At 34.0% G+C, this 20,933-nt stretch overlaps 1 protein-coding gene across 7 annotated transcripts in view; it reads left to right on the top strand.

Annotated features, from left to right (window-relative positions):
• LOC110459654 (ecotropic viral integration site 5 ortholog-like) overlaps positions 1-19,361 on the top strand; it is a 73,053-nt gene extending 53,692 nt beyond the window's left edge. For 5 of the 7 annotated variants that reach the window (XM_021512002.1, XM_021512005.1, XM_021512004.1 and 2 more), the window contains 10 exons: positions 4,994-5,054; positions 5,793-5,846; positions 6,618-6,788; positions 6,935-7,090; positions 7,392-7,538; positions 7,969-8,130; positions 8,560-8,706; positions 9,266-9,361; positions 10,529-10,615; positions 13,946-19,361. In XM_021512002.1, coding sequence (XP_021367677.1) covers positions 4,994-5,054; positions 5,793-5,846; positions 6,618-6,788; positions 6,935-7,090; positions 7,392-7,538; positions 7,969-8,130; positions 8,560-8,706; positions 9,266-9,361; positions 10,529-10,615; positions 13,946-14,374 — 1,510 coding nt within the window. In that variant the 3' untranslated portion in view covers positions 14,375-19,361. Of the gene's footprint in view, positions 1-4,993; positions 5,055-5,792; positions 5,847-6,617; positions 6,789-6,934; positions 7,091-7,391; positions 7,539-7,968; positions 8,131-8,559; positions 8,707-9,265; positions 9,362-10,528; positions 10,670-11,827; positions 11,842-13,945 lie in introns of all 7 variants that reach the window. The other 2 variants (XM_021512010.1, XM_021512007.1) reach the window with 2 other exon arrangements.
• The last annotated feature ends 1,572 nt before the right edge of the window (positions 19,362-20,933 follow it).

Below are 20,933 nucleotides of genomic sequence, written 5' to 3'. Positions count from 1 at the left end.
CAATTTAGTACACTGAAATACCTGCCACATTGAGATGGTGTTCAGTCTGTCAGTAAAACCTTGAGGAACTTCTATAGTGGTCCTATATATAGCTATATAAATTCAATATGTACATAACTTTATATTGTAATAAAGATTCAAGATCAAATATCAATGTAGTCTATATTTGTCAACAGATTGGAAATTCTAAAATGTCTTATACTGAAAGTTGAACTTTATCTATATGCTGGTCAAAGCTATCTTTGAAATGTCGTTCACAAGAGCACGAAGTCGTCAGAAAGGGGGTAAAATATGTGACCACTGAGCTTATATCCACACATTTGACCTTTCATTTAGAAATCGTTTTTGCAGAAATGCTTCACCTGAAATAATCATTTGTAAAGTGTTGTGTTTAAAATGAGGGTGGACTTTAAATTCTTTGGTCATCATTATAAAATCACATATAAATTTACTGAGACCCAGACCAAGCTTTTAAACTGTTGAAGTAAAATGCCATTTGAGGCCACAGATATATATACACCAGGGTATGCAGAATTGTTCACTTGGTATGAATGCCCTCCTTCAGTGATGGTAAACTGATAAAGCTAATCAAAACGCACAAAATTTCAACAAAATCTATACGAGTCGTGATCATTATTGCTGCCCAAAATACATACTTGTATATGCACACTTAGAATTTCTATCTTTCCATTATTGTACTGTTAAAGTAATCTCTTTTTAAATCTCGCTGAAGGAAATATTATATAAAGTGCGCTCTCTAGTTCATGTCTGACTAATGTTTACAGCCTTTTAGCCAAAACAGTAGAAGTATTGTAAGGAGCTTGTGAGTGAACCTCGGGTGAACACTCTGATGTATATGGCAAGCTAAACAAATATTAGTTTTATCCTTGTTACCTCTTAGGGCAGTGTGTGCCCAACACAATTGTTGTTGACAATATAAACAAAAATCTCACCAAAAGGGCTGGACAGGCCAGGCTTAGAGTATCCGTGTAAAGACTGGGTGTGATAATATTTAATTAACATCAGTTTTACTCAATACTTTAGTAAACTCTGGCATAAATAGGAAATACTGACTGTTTATTGTGGACATTTTAACCTAACTATCAATTTGTAGCCTACATCGTCTTATACATGTTTTATGGAAGGCATTGTCAACTTAGTTAGCTATGTAGGGTCCAATTGTCCACACTAATCATACCAATGTATATTTTTTACTTTGTTTTTCAGAAGTCGTATTAAAAGCTATAATGCCTTGATTGGACTGTAATTTAAACAGTGTATCAGTGTATGTCTATGCCAAATGATTTTCAAATATTGTTAGTTTGGTGCAGTCTATGAGTTAATATGAAGATATTACATGAGGAGGGTGTTCTTCTGTACACCTGATAATGAATAAGCTGTAAATAATGTCTGCATGCATGGTTTTATAGAGATTAGTTGACTCAGGTGTTCAACTCCCCATTAAAGATTCAGCAAATTAACCCAGACTGATATATTACCTGTAAGTAAGTTACTATCAGGAGTGGAGACTATGTAAATGTTTAGGGAGGGTATTAAATTATTAATGGACTATAATAATTACTTCACGATATTAATGAGTATATACTTCAAGATATTAATAAGTATATACTTCGAGACCTAAGTGTGGAACTCCTTTAACTTACAAATAGTAAATTTATAACGGTTATATATATGCACCATTACCAGCTCTCAATCAGTTTTATTGTTGAACTATTTTGTTGGACTGGCTGTGTGTTTACTTCATTTATCATATTTGATCATACTGTATCATAGGCTGATATATCTTCACTTAATATGTAGGTTTTGTCACTCCAGTAAAAATCTAGTTGTCTCCGAGTGGGACATCTGTTAATGTCTGTCTAAAAGCCAGTGTGGGTTCAGACTCAGGGTCTGACATTAAATAAAGGTCGTCTCCATCCACATCAGTCGAACTCAGAAATATCAAAGTCACAAAGGCTGAAGGTTAAAAGATGAACATTAAGTGTGTAATTGCTTTAAACATTCGGAATTCTTTAAGTCATGCAAATCATGGAAATTTTTACTTGAATTCCTTATGAATCAAAGCTCATCAAGATGTTCAGATAATCTGTATCTGCCCTTACGTTGATGATAGAAATAACACGAATGTATTCCCAAAACGATATATATAACTGCCATATTGTAACAAACACTAGTCGGTACCAGGGGAAAACCTGTTCTAACTGAATAGCACTTGGACCAATGTCTTTGAATCTGAATCAATGATGATTAATGCACAATTGGTTAAGTTTACCATTGAGTGGACGGTTAGTCCTACTACCATTATCTTGGTTTTACCCAGTGTTCTGGGGGATATGTTTCCTTGTCTATATGTAACAGTGTCTACTGTTAATGAAGACTGCTTTACGGATGTAAGGCTGTAAGACTTGGGTGTTAAGGTCAGTGAGATCTAGTTGAAGATCTGCGATTTATGCAGGTGTTCCTAATATACAGGTCTTGGTTTAAAACAGGTTACACTTGTGGCATGCAATCCAAAGAGCAATCTTATACATTGTATTATCTTCCTGACACAATCAAATAAAGGTAGACAAGATCGAGACATATACTGGCCCTCCCTTGAAGCAAGAAGTTGTCAAATATGATCCACTTTACACCATTCAGGATGAGTAAGTTGGTATAGGAAATGAGCTGTACCCGTTACAACAGTCAGCCCTTGTGGCATCTGTATGTGTGTGAGCCGGGGACATTTGTCTATCATTTGTTGACATTTGGATAAAGTCCGATGTTTATCGGTATATAGATTTCACACTTGATTGGGTTTCTTTGTATATATATTGTGAGGCTCATTGTCATGTGTGGTTGACGTCAAGTTTTATCATGCTTATAGCAAGCTTGACATTATGTCTATATGTTAAAAAATATCAATTAATGAGCTACATCAACGTCCTTTCAGAGTTTCTGAATCGGCTAAGAGTCAATTTGTTAGAAAATATTGAATATTTTTAACAGAGTTTCCAAAGTAAAATAAAAAAAATGAAATCAACCAGTTTTTCAAATGAACTTGGCAGATATATCATAGCCTAATAGGAAATGTATACTGCTATTTCTGTATCGCTGTTCATCACATGTCACTGGAAGATATGTGAAGATTTTATCTACAGACTTGTGTCTATGGTGTATGTATCATAATTCATTGGTGATATTAACTTTGTCTAAACACCTCATTCGGAGGTAATCTGTATGTCGGTCCCCGCATACCTGTGTAAGGGAGAGCAACAAAGGATGCAGTCACGGGTCAAGGACTGGCTATAGGGTAGGGTGTGACAGCTCCCTAGCGTGAGGGAGTCAAAAGATCCACCGATACCCTCGTTTACCCCTTGGTATACTTTTACCTTACTGCTCCACCTTAATCCTTTTCTCTGTCTACTCTCCATGACCCCATATATACCACTCACTTTTTATATCCCTAAGGACCCACTACCCCTCCCCATATATACATGTATAGCTGCCTTTTTTGTGTTACCCTGTACTCTTGCATGTCATGTAAAGTCAGTTTAAAGCACCTGGTCATTTAAGAGGTGGGGAGCGATCTTAATTCTTATGTCATCCGGTTGGGGACATCATGCAGAGACTAAATGATTGATATTTTTGCCTCTACTTCAAAATTTCCCAGGGATGTCTATCTTTGTCTCTATCTTCTAACATCTTTGGGGGTCCCTCGATTCAGTGTCCCGGGAGTGTCCTTATCCCTATACCTATATTTCTTTCTCTTTGTCTTTTCCTTCTACCACAAGTTAGTCTGGTGTTTTTTGCATTTGATATATCAAGCAAAAGATTGTGAAAAAAAGACAATTGAAAATTTGAAATGAAAACTTTGACCCCTGCATCACAACATATGGGTATTAAACATTGACTGATGACTGCCTAGCCTGGTATATCATGTTACTAACACCATCCCTCCTGACATGTATCCCTGTATTTGTATGTTACATGATAGATGGGTATTTGGTTATCCCTTAGCCACTACACACTAAGAGTCTGTCTTTAAAGGTTATTTCTGGCTATAATTACATATCAACTGAGGACATGATTATGGTCTCTGTGCTGGAAGATTATCATATTTCACTGTTAAAATTTATTTTGACCTGGTAAAGTTACCTTTACATTTCTACCTGCAATAAGTTCAACACAATTTCTACAGTATGCTTTTGAATTAAGATGAGATAAAATCTAAATTTTGTAGAGCTGATATATTAAATGGTGATTGACGGTATTTAGAAACCGACTCTACTTACAAAAGATTATGCAACAAATGTTAATATGATTGTTAATCTTTTAACACCAAGATAAAGTCATCTGATGAGGGCTATTAATCTGTGTGCAAAAAGTAAAATTTAATAGTGGTTGTATTATGGGTTGTTATATTTTTTAACTTTACCTGCGAGAGTACTGTACTAGAAGTTTGACTTTCTGCATTTAACTGTGGAAATGCATTATATATATATAAACACATAAACAAGAAAATATCTTCAATCTCGGTACAGTGGTAGGACGCCGGGCGTGTGACCGTAGGGTTGCGGGTTCGAGTCACGGCACTGTGATGTATCTTTGAGCAAGATATTTACTCCGCTTGTTCCAGTCTACTCAGCTGTAAATGAGTATGTGGTTGGGCAGTGCTAGAATTGTAGAATGCTAGCTGTGAGCGCCGAAATGGCAGCACCGACTGTATGCTCCCCAGGGATATTGGCTGGTTGCTAAGGCCCTATAACCACGGATACTAATTTGTGAATCGCTTTGAGACAAACTACGAACTAGGTTGTGATAAATCGGTATATAAAACCTTGAATTATAATCATTATTATTACAGGAATCACAGCTAGCTGAAACAGAATTTCTGTTACAAGAAGTGTTTACAGTATTCAAGTACAGTAGTTTAATATTTGATAGAAAGCATTATATTAACCTATATGTCTTTTTGTTTTGTTATCTGCAGAATAGAGAAGGATTACACCGCCCAGAAGAGCAAGGAGAATGAAGACCAGATTGAGCTTCGGGTAGGTTATCTAGTTAGACTGGAGGGGACGGTACATTTCACACTGTCCATCAGTCCATTTGTGAGTCACATTGTAAGGGGCATACTTCATATACTCAGTTACCTGCAATTGCCAAATTTTATATGCGAGAATATCCTTGGTATGGTAGAGTGTTGTATGCTGAAACAAGTCTCTTGCTCATTTAAAAACAGAGTTCTGGCCCTTTGTCCACAGCGTGTCTTGTTTGATAAGGCATCTCTCATATACTCTTGCTGCAACAATTTTCTGGGTGTACCTCTTCAGATGCGGACTGTGTTGCATTACTGAAATCAAGTATGATGCCCCACTATATAACAGAGTTATGGCCCTTTGTTCACGTCTGATACAGAAGATTGTCTGGAGTATGACTTATCCTAGCTATTTTACCCTCTTTCACCAAACCTGCTATTTATATGTATCTTGGGATGTTTTAATTGTTAAGTCTGAATAACAATACCATCAAAGTTATATTTTTTTAATAGTAGGGGACTGAAATGCTCGCATTTAGATCTTGTTATCAGCATATGTGCTGTTGTCTTTTCCTGATTGATAGAAGAAATACATGTAACAGCTAGTCTTTAAATTGGAAATTCCGTCCTTATCTCATTGATTAAAGCATCAAAATAAAAAATTATGATAGAATAAATGTTCTTTATAAAAGTTGAATTGAAACATATTTCTGGCTTACGTCTTTACCATGATTTGACCTTATTTTAACAGAGGTTGCGGACAGAAAACAGACTGTTGAGACAGCGTATAGATACACTAGAAAAAGTAAGTATCCAGATGTCACTGTGACCCGAATGGTTAAATCAGGCTTGTAGAATAGAAATGTGATATGTTAATTATAGTGTATGTGGCTGTATAGCGATGCAGGTAATGCTGTGATACAGGGGTCAATTACTGTCCATTAAAGGTCAAGTAGAGGCCGGGCACTCGGTACAGTTGTCGAAATGGTGTACATGTACAGTTTGCACATTTTAAGACAGCTATGGAACAACGAAGTCACATGACCCACACAACATTTCAACATCTTATAAGCATTTTATTTAAAGAATTCAGGAAATAATTTCTTTTTTCATTCATTATTTAAGCTTAACTGGTATATGAAGTACTTCCAATGTCAGTCAGCTTCCTTTTTCCTGGTAATTAAGAACTGCTTAAATGATATTGACTGGTATATATATATGAAGCATCCATAGGCCCCTTAAAGGGATTCAGTTTTGTATAAATGACAAGTGATGATAAATATGGTGAAGAGGAAATAGGGGTAAATTGTTAAAAGATTACTCCTTAGATATATCTTAAAATATGTGGATTCAATATCTGTGAGATACATATATATCTGGATCTAGGGAAAATGAAGATGCTTGATATGTCCTGGATCAAAGGCTTAGGGGGTTCAATATTGCATGGGAAACATTACACACAGCCAATTTTAACCATATTTAGCAAAAGTACAAATGATTCTGTCATGGCCCTGACTTTTGTTTTTGATTCAACATCTTGTTCTATAGTGTTATGTCATTATCGTGGTTTTTGTAGGAGTCAGCATTATTGGCAGATAAGTTGATCCATGATCAGGTGACACGGGCTACAGAGGCTGAGGAAACATACGCACTCAAAAACAAGCTGTCAACAACCAAACAGAAACTAGCAGACACCACTCGTAAACTAGAGGAAGCTCATGTTCTACTGGACGATGTCAAACAACGGGTAAGAAAGTTAATAGAAAAAGAAGCATGTTCTAATTATTCCCTTATAGATAAGCGTTATAGCCTAAAGCCCTTGTTGTTTTATATGGTACAGCCCCTCATGATAAGTATGTCCAGTATAACGTATTCTGGTTATCTCCCCTTTAGACCCTGAGTATAGCCAACGCTGGGTCCTTAGATGACGATGAGAGCGAGATTGTGATACAAGGCCTCCAGGAGGAACTCATTGCTCTCCACCTTAAGGATGCAGACACCAACTCTCTAGTTAAGGAACTCAGGTCCAAGATCAAAGACTTGGAGGATGTAAGTAAACGCAATCCTACAGATCTAGGTAGTCATAAAATCACTAACAAATACAAGGTCTAAGTGTATAACATGAACATCTATTTCAACTAGTGTTATGTTTTCATTTTGTAATATCAATAACATACAAAGCTTTTATAGGAACAGTTCACGCCAGAAATTGGAATTTTGCTGTATTTGTACTTGTCTACCCTCATGGCTAGTGTAGGTTAGATGGAAGTGTGGTTTTTGGATTGGTTGTACATTTGTTAACATGTGCAATGACATTTAATTTTATGTTTGTAATTGTTTCCTGCTACAGACCAACCTACAGCTACAGAGGGCACCTAGTAACGACATCCAGAGCCTGCAGGAGGGGTTGATCGCCGTAAAGCTGAGGGAAGCAGAGGCCAATCTGTCACTCAAAGAGATGCGACAGAGGGTGCATGAACTGGAATCCCTTTGGGCGGTAGGTTGATGTTGCTGTATAAAAAACATTGAATCAGGAACCGCAGAACTGTCCTAGGCTCACTTCTAAACTTTAGCTCTTTCTATATCTAATTAAACAGTTACTGTCAAATTGTACGGTAAAACTCAAGAAAATAAGCCATGATTATCCACTTTTATTGAAATATAAAGTAGTGATGTTGTACTTTGGATCTTCAATTACATCATTTATGAAAAGAGTCTAGTAGTTTTCACTTTAGTGAGGCTCTGCAGAGCTAGAAGAGCTAATACTTCTTGAAAATTTTGAAAAATGAAATAGAAACAAAAACATGATTCTTTTCATCACATGAGCACAAATGAATGTGTACATAATTTCTCCATATATTTGAACGTCTTCAATGTACGTATCCATGGTGATGAGAGTGGTGGTTTATACAACTGTTGTGTTACAGAAACACATAGAGAGTATGACAAGAGACCCGGTGTCTCCCAAAGATAAGAAACAGGAGCTGAAGCAGATCAACGAGGAACTGATGACCGTTAAAATCCGTGAGGCCACCTCTCTCTCTGATCTCAAGGAGAGTAAGCAGAAAATAATGGAGTTTGAAACACAGGTACATCATCCACTTGGATACAGTGGGCTTTCCTCATAACTTATCTGATCATTATTTCAGGAAACATTCTTCTGATAAATGACAGTAAACTTTTTAGAGACCCAATCATCCATCAGGTATCTGGAAAACTCTACCATTTGTAAATATTTAGTGAAAGAGATACCTTCCTTTACAAAAAACTGTCATGTAGACGTTATCCTGATGGTCTTGAATGTGGTTGTTTTGTGTAAAAATATTGTTGTAATAAAATGATTTTTGTGATAAATATTCTTATTTTGATACATGTATTCATTTTTAGGTCAAATTGTTAAGAAGCTTTGAATAAAAGAATATTGCTCGATACAGAATTGTGAAATATACTCAACAAGAGTATAGAAAATTAAGTTACTCATTGGTGATGGAATTTTGTATCTGTTTCCTGTTTTACAGAATCATATATGTACGAACCAGATACGTAGAATGGACGAAGAAAATAAAATGCTGAAATCCAAGATGGAGGAGAGAGATATAATAGAAAAAGATTATAAGCATCAAATTCAGGAACTCCATAGAAAAATGGATGATCTTCACACACAGGTATATATACCTTAAAGTGATACAAGTCTAATGACTGCAGCATCATGCTGAACATGGTGTTGTTCTAATTCAATAATGTTGTCACAGCTAAAAGCCTAAAACAAGATTATTATGTTGTATAGTTACGGTCTTCACAAGGGATTCAATTTCAGAAATTTTGAGAATGAAAGATAATGTGTATGTGAAAATATCTTGCAATTAAAATTAGCAATTAAGATTCTATTATCGAAGGCTACAGTGAAGGTCAGCCTCAGATCGGTAATGTTTTTAATATGTATGCATGATATTAAACAATCAATTGATAAAAGTCATGTAAAATAATTAAAATATTTTGAAAGAAATTGATGAATTTGTTAAAAAAAATAGTAAAAAATGCTGAAGTTCCATTTTAAATACTTCACTTGGTGATTCGAAAATTCAAAACATAGCAATAAAGTGCATATTAAACACTATTGTTTTTTTACCTGCAAAATAAATATCTATACAGTTGATACCTGATAAAGTTAAACAAAATTCAAATGATACATGTTTCATGTTTCTGATTGTTTTGTGTATTCAGAGGAAGGAAGACTCCATGATGGTTAGGATAACGGAGGCAGAGCATGCACAATATGTAGCTACGTTGAAACAAAAGATAGCTGAGGTAGAAATACAGGTAATGTTTGGTACAAATACAGGTAAAACATGTCACAAATCACAAAAAAACAGTCAATTCACTTAATTGTGCTTTATACAGCAATTGTTAAGTGGCGTAACCATGCCGATTCCTCTGTAAAAGTCGGTACAATCTATATAGACTTACCAAGGAAGCCAAGTCAGCCACAATCTGATTAAAATCATATGTTACATGGCTTCGTTAACTTCGTACTACGCCTGAACATCTGAGTGTGCCGCGGTCAGGGTCATGTTCAGGTGACCTTTATATTTATAAATACTCATTAAATTTTGACCAATCAGAAACGCTCTTTCAAAAGGGCACTCGGAGTATTAACAAATATGGCGGACATTGATGAGAATGATGCGAAAGTTCTGAAGTTATTTGAGATTGATCGTCTGAAACCCGAACAGAAAAAGATATTCGAAGCTTTAGTAGAGAAGAAAGACTGTATGGCGGTGTTGCCTACGCAATTATTACCCATTGGGTACGTTTTCCTTGGCGTCGTAGAAACGTCAGTTTCCGCCGCCATATTTGTTTTGGAAAATTAATCTGTTCGATACCCCTCGCTATTTATCTATCAACCATGCTATTCCTATTCGCTGGCAAACTTTTGCCAGCGCGCCTCTGATTGGTTCATCTAAAGGTCACTTGAACGTGACCCTGACCGCGGCACATTCAGATGTTCAGGCGGAGCCATGTAACAGATGATTTTAATCAGATTGAGTCAGCCAATTCATACTTTATATCTGGTCTAACTGGATTTTATAGCAAAAGTCTGTTTTTTACAATGTATCTGGGTGAGCTATTCAAGTAGGTTATATGATAAAATACAGTCTTTTGTATACAGTATATTCAGATTTATCAGGTTACACCAACCTGTTAATGCCCCTTCTTCGACCAAAATTTCATATCTTGTATTTGGACTAACAAAATTATATGGTAATTAAATGTTGGTCTATTTTATACCTGTATTTGGATTGTTTGCAAAGAGTTTGTTTGATATTATGTATCTGGAATAACCAGATAACATGGTAAGTTTCATTTTATTTTATACAGTGTATCTGGATTGACTGTAAAGAGTTGGTCTAGTTGATACATTGTATCGTATCAGGACTACCAAGGTGATTACACTGTAAACAATTTGTCTGAATTCTGTTTATATAGAAGGAGGAGCTATTGACTGCTGATCGTCTGGACACCAAAGTCGGTAGCCAGGACCTAGAAAATCGTATCTATGACCTTCAGGATGAGGTGTGTGACCTCGCTCAGTCTGCATGCTCTACTGCACATGACCGATCCTAGCGTGTGGGTGTTTTCTAATTCTCTTGTCTGTATTACCACCCCCATGTCCTTCCCTACTTGTTTGTGTTTTGTTTAGTCTGGAATGTGTCCATGTATAGTTACAATCAAAAAACAACATTTACAAATGTTGGGAGCTTTAGAAATGAATTTCACTGCAAAACAAATGCTTTAGTCTTGAATTCAAAACGTTACACAGATTGGATAATTAGCGGAATTGTTTTTAAATTGGGTAATATTTAGGTGTTTAGCAACAAACTTAAAGCCATTCAAAACATTTTTTGAAGTAATAAGGAAAGTTTTGAACAACAAAATTTTGTTTAGATAGCATCTTTTTATGATATAGACATAAATATTTCATCAGTTTAACTGCTGTGATGCACACATATTAAAGTACTAGCTAATTATTTTATTTTTCAAAAGATAGATAAACAATTTCATGTCGCATCGTTTCCTTTGATGAGAAGGGGTGTCTAATAAATGAAAGGTACAGTAGCTTTCCTCAGTGGCATGCTTGTCCTGTTTTTAGTTTTATAGGATAATAGCTTTTTGTGGGTTTTAAATATTCGCTTCATATTCCTTGTCCTGCTTTTAAGCATTAGATTTTTTTTCAAATTGACAATGATTTGTCATATTTTTCATTTTGATTTTATTTCAATTGCCTTTTGATTTATTAAGCTTTTAATCTTTCATAAAATCTGTTTAGTTTTACCTTTTGCCAAAACAGGATTGAAAGTAAGTTGTTATATAGATGTATAACCTGGTATAGATATTGTTTGTAATCAGCCATTCACCTATAGTGTCACCCAAACACTACCTACTGTACTTCACATTATCTAGAATATAACATCACTGGTTCACTTGATTTTTCATTCATTTGTATCAGAAAGGAAACTTTTATCCTTCACAATAACAATCATTCACATGTATGTGAAATGAAACTTTTATGCTAACCAGTACAATTCATTCCTGTGTGGAAGGTAATTATTGTGTAGCATTAAAAATCAGTTAATCAAATAGTTTGATACAGTTTAAGTTATAAAGTAGTATTTTGATTGCTTTTTTAATAAAACTTATTAAATTTAAGCAAAAGAAACAAAGACATTTAACTGCTATGTTTTTAAAATCTTCCATTTTTCCTCACATGTCTTGCTTATTGATCAGGACAAAATATTCCAGCAAGTATTTTTTTTAATCTGGTCTTCATGTTTTTGTCTTTGAATTAAGTAAAAGTTTTTTTTCCCCAAGTTATAGAGCATGAAATGTTGCTACATGGCATCGTGTAACTGGTTCTGATTGCATTTATTTTTTATTTTTTAGAATTTTTAAGGCTATCCTTTGGTCAAATGTTTTTTCCAGCATAAGGTTTTCATAAACTTTTAACTTATTTACTCTCAGGTGAACCTTTTAATAGCATTTTGGAGACACAATCAAATACTGTTATTTCCAAGTGTATGGATTGATAAGAACAAATATAGAGACCATTACAGTGATCTGAACATTGCATTGGTTTACATTTTTTTCCACTTGACAAAATTTGAAAAGGAACATGATTTTTTTTATTTAAAATTATTCCATTAACATTTTTATCTAGAATTGGTTCCATTGAGGAATTCTGTATTATGACTATTATTAATTTTAACTCAATTTACTAAATAAATATACAGCTCTGATTTTGCTGCTCAGTTTTACTTTTCTGTTTTTGTAAAAACAATGCACAATGTTGATTTGGTAGTTGTAAGATAGTTATGTAATTGTAAGCACATTGTAGCAGCATTGTTTCAGCATTGTTAGCTTGAAATTTTACCAGCACAAATAACGTAGGCTTGAGTTTACAGTTTGTATATTTTTTTTGCTAGAAGTGTTTACTATTATATTGAGTTCCTGGATTCATTGTACATGAACTGCAAAAACAGCGAAAATACGTACCCTACAATATGTTATAACAGGGCAATGAAAACTTGCTCTTAAAACAAACGTGTAAACATTTTGTAAAGTCAGAATGAGATTAAATTAGGTTAAATTTAATGCAAAATAAGAAATGAAAAAACAAAATAGAATTTTCAAAATGTAAATTTCTTCAACCTTAATTAGCATCGTTAATCTAAGCATCTCTGCTGTATAATCTGGACTCCATGCATGTTTCTACTGATCCACATGATAATAACTTTGATCATCACAATTCATTAAATACTACAAACACTGTAATCCATAATATTTAAATAAATGTTAGTAAATATTGTAGGCAGAGTTTAAGAATATTTTCACATGATTTTAGAAAACCAAGTAAGTTTGATCGGTGACTCATTAATGATTGTATTAGGTATACATAGAGTCTTATTGGAGTGGTATGGTTAGGACAGTAACTGCTTGTAGAGAGGCTTGTGGAGAGCTGCTTTAGATAGACTGCAGGGCTTTTAGATCCTATACCCGTAACTTTAAAATTAATATAACAAGATCATATGTGTTGTGCTGGAGTTTGGTATATACAGGGTACATATGTACATCAAATAAATTGCCTTGATGACAGTGTAAATTATGATTAATAATTTATTGCATTTAGAAGTGAAAAAAATATATACAAGCTGATGTTGGCTTTAGAAGAAAAAGTACATTTGATTGATTCTATTCCTCAATCACATTTAATCAATTCTATTCCTCAATCACATTTAAGTAAGTATGAAGTGTGAGCAAAAACCCCACATTTTTCTTTCAAAATGACATCTTAATTTTGAAAATGTTGAGATCACTTTTTCTTAATTCACAAACATAGTTGTTTTCTGTGCATGATCACAACTAGAGCTAACACTTGACTTGGTACCTGTTGTATGTATAAGAATGTCCTTGATGTCTGTTATACACATACGTTAGTAGTACATGTATATGTTGATGCTCCAAGTGCATGTAACAGGTACTTCTAAATCATTATACAATCATTAATGACAAAATTATTCACATCAAGTGATACTTCCTGTCCTTTCTGGCCTTTTTCAGTAACTAAACATTACAATACTTGATATTATTGATAATGATCATCATCAGGATGTACAATAATTGTATGTATATGGCAGTGCCATTAGCACCTTTACATTTGTTATATCTGCAAAATAAGGCAAATTTGATGTAGTCTGATATTATTGTATCTTGTTTCATATGTTTTGAACAAAGGGAAAAAAGGAGGGAACAAAAAAGAGTTAGATTTTATGGAATTTTCCGTTTCCAATTATAGAACAGAAAAGTTGATATCTGTAAACATACTTTATGATGGAGTTTCTGTTACAGGTTTTACAACTAAAACTGATGCAGAAGACACCAGAAAGCGAGCGGCCAAGACACAATGGCTTCTGTGGACCTGGTAAGGATAAGGTCGATGACGAGGACGAAGAAGACGAGGAGGATTTCACAGATCTCGAAAACCCAGAAACATTAAATAGGACTTTGTCTGAAATAGTTGACGGCCATGACTTGTCTGAGGAAATGTCCTCACAGTTACAATACAATGGTGCTTCAGACACAGATTCAGCTAATCTAGGGAGTAGTGCAACACCCTGTGGCATTCAGGCCAACAGGCAACTCAAAACAGAAGACTCTTTACAGAAATTGAAGAGCTCAGAGCAGTCTTTATCTTGTGATGTTTACGGCACTCCATGGGTGCCTCGAGATGCCAGTGATATTATTGATGTGGAGATTTATAAGGAAAGTAAAGTGTAGTTGTACAGGTTTTATTTATAATTAATATGCAACAGTCTACTGACATGTTTGTGCTGTTTGGCCAAGGCAGAGGCTACAGATTACACTTTTGTCGTGAAAGTGTACACTTCAGATATTGAGTTATGTCATGATTATACAAAATTAACTGGTACTTTAAATGGTCTTGCTGCATAAAAAATCATTAAAGGTGCAAAAAACCAAATGTTTTATGAGAGATAATTGACAAAAGTAACCTTGCCCCTGTCTTGGTCCAAAGGGTTTGGGTAAGGGTACAAGTGGCGTGGCCTCATCACTGTTATTGCCCCGCCCCTTTTTATGAGTCATACATCACCATGGTGCAACTCTGTAATCAGTATTTATGTTCATCATTTCAGTTCATTGTGTACAATTTTTACTGTGTTGTGTTTAAAATGCTTTCGTATTTTTTGTAATTTTATTGACATTTTCTCATTTGCATGTATCCCATTTTGTCATTGTGATTTTTACCATGCATAACAGTGATGTTTGTTTTTGTCAGGTTGATTCCATACTTGGTCACTTGACTTCCAGGAGGGGAAAATATAAAAAAGAAAAAAATTAAAAAGAAAGTTGATGGTGTTTTGACTATCATACTACAATAAATGCCTGAGTTTTGTGTAGAGAAGTCACTCTGTAGGACTGTTGGTATTTTAAGTAATACCCAAAATGTAAATTATCTAATTGCTGAGGGACATATAGGTTGGTTTATGGACACGTTTATAGTTACTAATAAAATGGCATATTGCAATGGGGTGACATAAGTCGGGGAGTGACCGACTTGTCCAGGGAGTGACCGACTTGTCCAGGGAGTGACCGACTTGTCCAGGGACTCGCATGCAGTATTGGTTTTTGTATGGTGGCATTTATCCGATTGGTTTTGGTCCAAGGGAGTTAACTCCAAATTTTCAACTGAATTTTAAACACAACAGCATTTACCAACTAATAAAACTGGAGTATTTGTCTGCTTTAGAAAGTATTGACTAGGTGGGTAAACATGGGTACAGAGGAAACATATATTTGAGGTATACCATGTGATATACTACCAGGTATATATTTTGTATTTTCTAAAATATCAGATTTCTTTCATTGTGAACTTATTACATTTTATTCCTCGACCCTAGTCTGCCAGAGAATTCTGATAATTGCACACTATATTACAAGAGTTTTTATTTTTGGTCAACTTTATTTTTGCCGTTAACATAAATGTCATTACTTTATACATTTACAAGCTTGTGTGAACAGCTGGTTCTGTTTCAATTGTCTCCCTTGTCTAAGTTGTTTTTACCAGGCTTATAGTTGGCTTACATACATAAATGTATACAACAGCTGTTATTTTAGACAATGCAATGTATTTGTACACTATAACCAGGTATCGGCTAATAAAATCAGCTTCCACTGTGTACTACTGTAGTGCCACTGTAGTACCACTAAGTACCAGTACTATTTAACCATTCACCAATCATGTCACTGTTTCACTTTAAAATCAATTGAGTTACAAGGCTTTACATTTATTCCCATCCACAGATCGAAGTTTTAACATAATTCTATCCCATCACGAATATGTCATCATGTGTTGTTTACCCTCGTGGCATCCTTTGCTGATATCGGGGCTGTAAAGAGTTTTTATTGTAGCATATTTTGACCACCTTTTATTATAGAATCTGCAAACATATTTAGGATGCCATGTCTGAAGACACATCAACATCATATATTAAGCTTGAGTTGCTGCAAACTAAAATGTATCATTCAGTCCTCAGGGAGTTAACTCCATTTGTAAACCCCCATTATTACTAATATGATATAGGATCGGTATAGGGGATGGAGGGTGTTGTGTGGATGTTGAGGTTGTCATGATTGTGTTCAAACATTTAGTTTCAAATTAATCATGGTTGTATGCAGTAGACAGTCAATTTCTTTGTTTTGACATAAAATTTATACTTTCCAATGCAATATCCAACGAATTTGTGTTAATGTATGCTTGTAATGATAAGTCAGATGCTGCTCCAGATTTAAAGCTATTTTGTATATTTTGGTGAATGTTGGGAAGTCTGTAGTTATGTTCTGTCACAAATCTTCAGGTCACGTCACACTGTTTTGTTAGGTAGGATTGTTAGCTCACCTGGTACGATTTTTTAGGTATGATTGTTAGCTCACCTGGTACGTTTTGTTAGGTAGGATTGTTAGCCCACCTGGTACGTTTTGTTAGGTAGGATTGTTAGCCCACCTGGTACAATGTACTACAGGGAGCGTATATGGTGTTGCTTTGTCTGTCATCTATTGTCAAACATTTACAGTAAGGAAACTCTCCTCCAAAAACACTGAACAGAATTTAACAATACTTTGTTAGTAGTTATTTTATATTATGAGTATCAAAAAGAAAGGACAGTCCTCCTTGGAGCTGAAGGAGGGGTCAAAAGGGTTCAGATTGGCTGATTGCTTTAAACTACATTACTTATAAAACTATCTGCCAGGTTTCGACCAAATTAGGGTGATAGTGTCCTTAGTTTAGGGAGATAGATAGTTATTCAAATAAGTGAGCAATCCATTGTCCTTTGCATTTTTTTTTTATTTTTTTTTTAAAGTATGGAATTTATCAAAGGTGCATTATAAATCGTTATGGAACAAAATTGAGGAAAAAAGCGTATCACGTTATTTTGATAGTTGTTTTCAATTTGCCAATATAGTTTGATTTAATCACAAATATTTAGATGATACTTATTCACTTATCAGTGTTTCAGTATGCATTTGTACTTGGTAATACAATGGTGATTTGTATAAAGAAAACAACTGAGTGTAGAAATGATCAGGTACGATGTTTTCACCTGCTGAACTTTCTCCCATAGGTCTTTCACAAGTTCACCTTCCTGTTGATTTATATGAAAATTTATGAAATGTGATCATTGCCATTATCCTCGAAACGATTCCAGAGTATTAAAATAAAATAAAGAGTCATTCTTTTGTACATTATATTGTATGTAATAGAATGGACCTGATCAGTCTGTCCTAGAAAGCTGGAAATGTGATGTTGTTGACCATTTCACAGTGTTAAGTACAGGAGGCCATAATGTTTAGTTATCAAATCTCTCCTCAGTTAACAAGGAGCCAAAGGATCACCTATACATGGATACCTGTTGGATTTTCTTGTTTTGAATAGTTGAATTACTATCATGAAGGGTTTACTCAACACCCTGTCAATTTAAAAAAAAAAAAAAATGAGTTGTCTAAATGAAAATTTTGAACTGTGCTTATACTGTATACCTAGCTATTTGGAGTGAGTTTTCAGTTCTTTTTAAGGATAGCATAAGGACAATTTGATGAAATTGTGCATATCTTAAAGAAGCTTATAGAAGATGAAACTGATAGACATTGGAAATAGATTTATAGAGTTTCTGCTTAACTTCTTTATAAATCTTATTTAAAACAGATAAATATCAACAGGTTTGTGAATTCCTTGTCTAGTCATCATAGAGGGATGATTGGTTTACTTTTCTCCATTATCTACATGTACTGAATATTTACTGCAAATGTCGCGGCTCTGAACACGACTCGCTCCCCAGAAATGTCAGTAAAATCTCCCTAGTGATGGTGTTTAATTTCTGTAACAGAACAAATGTGTGCGATCAGGACATGCCTTCCCCTACAGTAAAGTGTTGGGCGAGTATGTTTTGTAACTTAAATATATATTAGAGATCATTTGTGTGATGTATGTGGAAAAAATTACATGATCTAGGCTAAAATTCCAAGAAATGAAACAAGTATCCCTTACTTATCCTGTTAAAGTTGTTACAGAATTTATGTCTGTTATAAAACGGCCAATTACTCAGGCCGGCCATGTTTCCTCTTGTTCCAGTGTTCCTTGTTTTCCCAGGAAAGCCATCACTAGGAAGTGGAATTCATTGTGTTATTTGTTATGATATGTGCCAAACTAAACTTTTGAGATAAGTTAGTGTAAGATTTTTTTTCTCTGTCAAACCAAAACATGTGATCAAATGTATTTTTTTATCAAGTATTTTCAGTCATAAGAATATTTGGAGAAGATCCTAATTTGATCCAAAAATGTTTTAGTTGTTGATTGAATCAAAATAATACAGGTTTATCTGTTGACCAAAAAACTAGGGTTTTCCCAAGGTTTTTAGATCAATACATGTATTTTAATTCACAACCATACATTTTTTTTATAAATTAACTTTAAAGTTCATGTTCTTTTCTCAATATTGGTTAATAATCGAACAAAAAAATAGTAAGCTTAGCTAAATCTTACTTTGTTAAAATGTCATGTTTGTAAAATTTCATTGGAAAGTCTACCTATAATTGCTTGTCACTTTAAATTTGGACATCTTTCATTTGTATAAAAATCGTTGCATCCTACTTTTAAGAAAATAAGGGAATCATGTCTACAAAATAGAAATTATAGAATAGTTGTAGTTATCAAACCATTTTGAAGACAAAATCATGAAGAAGTTTTAATATACTTAATATGACTGCCTTGCAATGTGCTTGTTGGTGTTGAAACTATATCTTGATCCAAATTGTGTTATATGTGGATGTGTACTTGGTTTACACCTGACCAAGCTTATAATGTAAGGACCTAGGAATGTTGTCTGCATCTCACTCAAGATATCTGTGGTAACGTCATCATATCAGCGTTGTTATTGAAGCAGGAATTTTCATTTTTCTTTAATAATACCTGGGTTCATAATGGAAATTGTCATTTTACTTTCACTTTACAGTAATATTACATCATGAGTATTGATAAAATTTAGAATTTCACTCCTTTGGCGAATTATTGCAACTTATGTTATTTTAAGTATCTGATGCCTCCAGGTTATCTAGAGTGAGATTCAGACAACATCTGCTGTTATCATTTATCAGCCCAGTTCATACAAGTTCAGGCTGTTACTTACCGCCAGGAAATGTCATCATGTTATTTTGTACCTGATGCAATTGACAATAAAAATAAATTATATGTTGTAACTTGTTTGTGTTCTTCCCACATACATTTGCACAGTCATGTAAATTAAATACAAGTATCGGGAAACATGCAGTACCCATACGTATCTACCTGTCTGACCTATAACAGATATATAAGGAGATATATCAGACCTATAACACATATATTAGGAGATATATCTGACCTATATCATATATTAGAGATATATCTGATCTATAACAGATATATTAGGAGATATATCTGACATATAACAGATATATTAGGAGATATATCTGACCTATAACATATATTAGAGATATATCTGATCTATAACAGATATATTAGGAGATATATCTGACCTATAACCGATATATTAGAGATTAAGAGATATATCTGACCTAAAACAGATATATTAGGAGATATATCTGACCTATAACCGATATATTAGAGATTAAGAGATATATCTGACCTAAAACAGATATATTAGGAGATATATCTGACCTATAACATATATATTAGGAGATATATCTGACCTATAACAGATGTATTAGGAGATATATCTGACCTATAACAGATATATTAGAGATATATCTGACCTATAACAGATATATTAGAGATATATCTGACCTATAACAGATATATTAGAGATATATCTGACCTATAACAGATATATTAGGAGGTATATCTGACCTATAACAGATATATAAGGAGATATAACAGATGTATTAGGAGATATATCTGACCTATAACAGATATATTAGAGATATATCTGACCTATAACAGATATATAAGGAGATCTATCTGACCTATAACAGATATATAAGGAGATATAACAGATGTATTAGGAGATATATCTGACCTATAACAGATATATTAGAGATATATCTGACATATAACAGATATATTAGGAGATATATCTGACCTATAACAGGTATATTAGGAGATACATCTGACCTTTAACAAATATATAAGGAGATATAACAGATGTTTTAGGAGATATATCTGACCTATAACAGATATATCTGACATATAACCGATATCTTAGGAGATATATCTGACCTATAACAGATATATTAGAGATATATCTGATCTATAACAGATATATTAGGAGATATATCTGACCTATAACAGGTATATTAGGAGATATATCTGACCTATAACAGATGTATTAGGAGATATATCTGACCTATAACAGATATATTAGAGATATATCTGATCTATAACAGATATATTAGGAGATATATCTGACCTATAACAGATGTATTAGGAGATATATCTGACCTATAACAGATATATATGACATATAACCGATATATTAGGAGATATATCAGACCTATAACAGATGTATTAGGAGATATATCTGACCTATAACAGATATATAAGGAGATCTATCTGACCTATAACAGATATATCTGACCTATAACAGATATATAAGGAGATATATCAGACCTATAACACATATATTAGGAGATATATCTGACCTATATCATATATTAGAGATATATCTGATCTATAACAGATATATTAGGAGATATATCTGACATATAACAGATATATTAGGAGATATATCTGACCTATAACCGATATATTAGAGATTAAGAGATATATCTG

Source organism: Mizuhopecten yessoensis, unplaced genomic scaffold (assembly GCF_002113885.1).
Source record: "Mizuhopecten yessoensis strain PY_sf001 unplaced genomic scaffold, ASM211388v2 scaffold10175, whole genome shotgun sequence".
Classification (NCBI taxonomy): Eukaryota; Metazoa; Mollusca; class Bivalvia; order Pectinida; family Pectinidae; genus Mizuhopecten; species Mizuhopecten yessoensis.
This window is presented reverse-complemented; position numbering and strand designations above follow the sequence as displayed.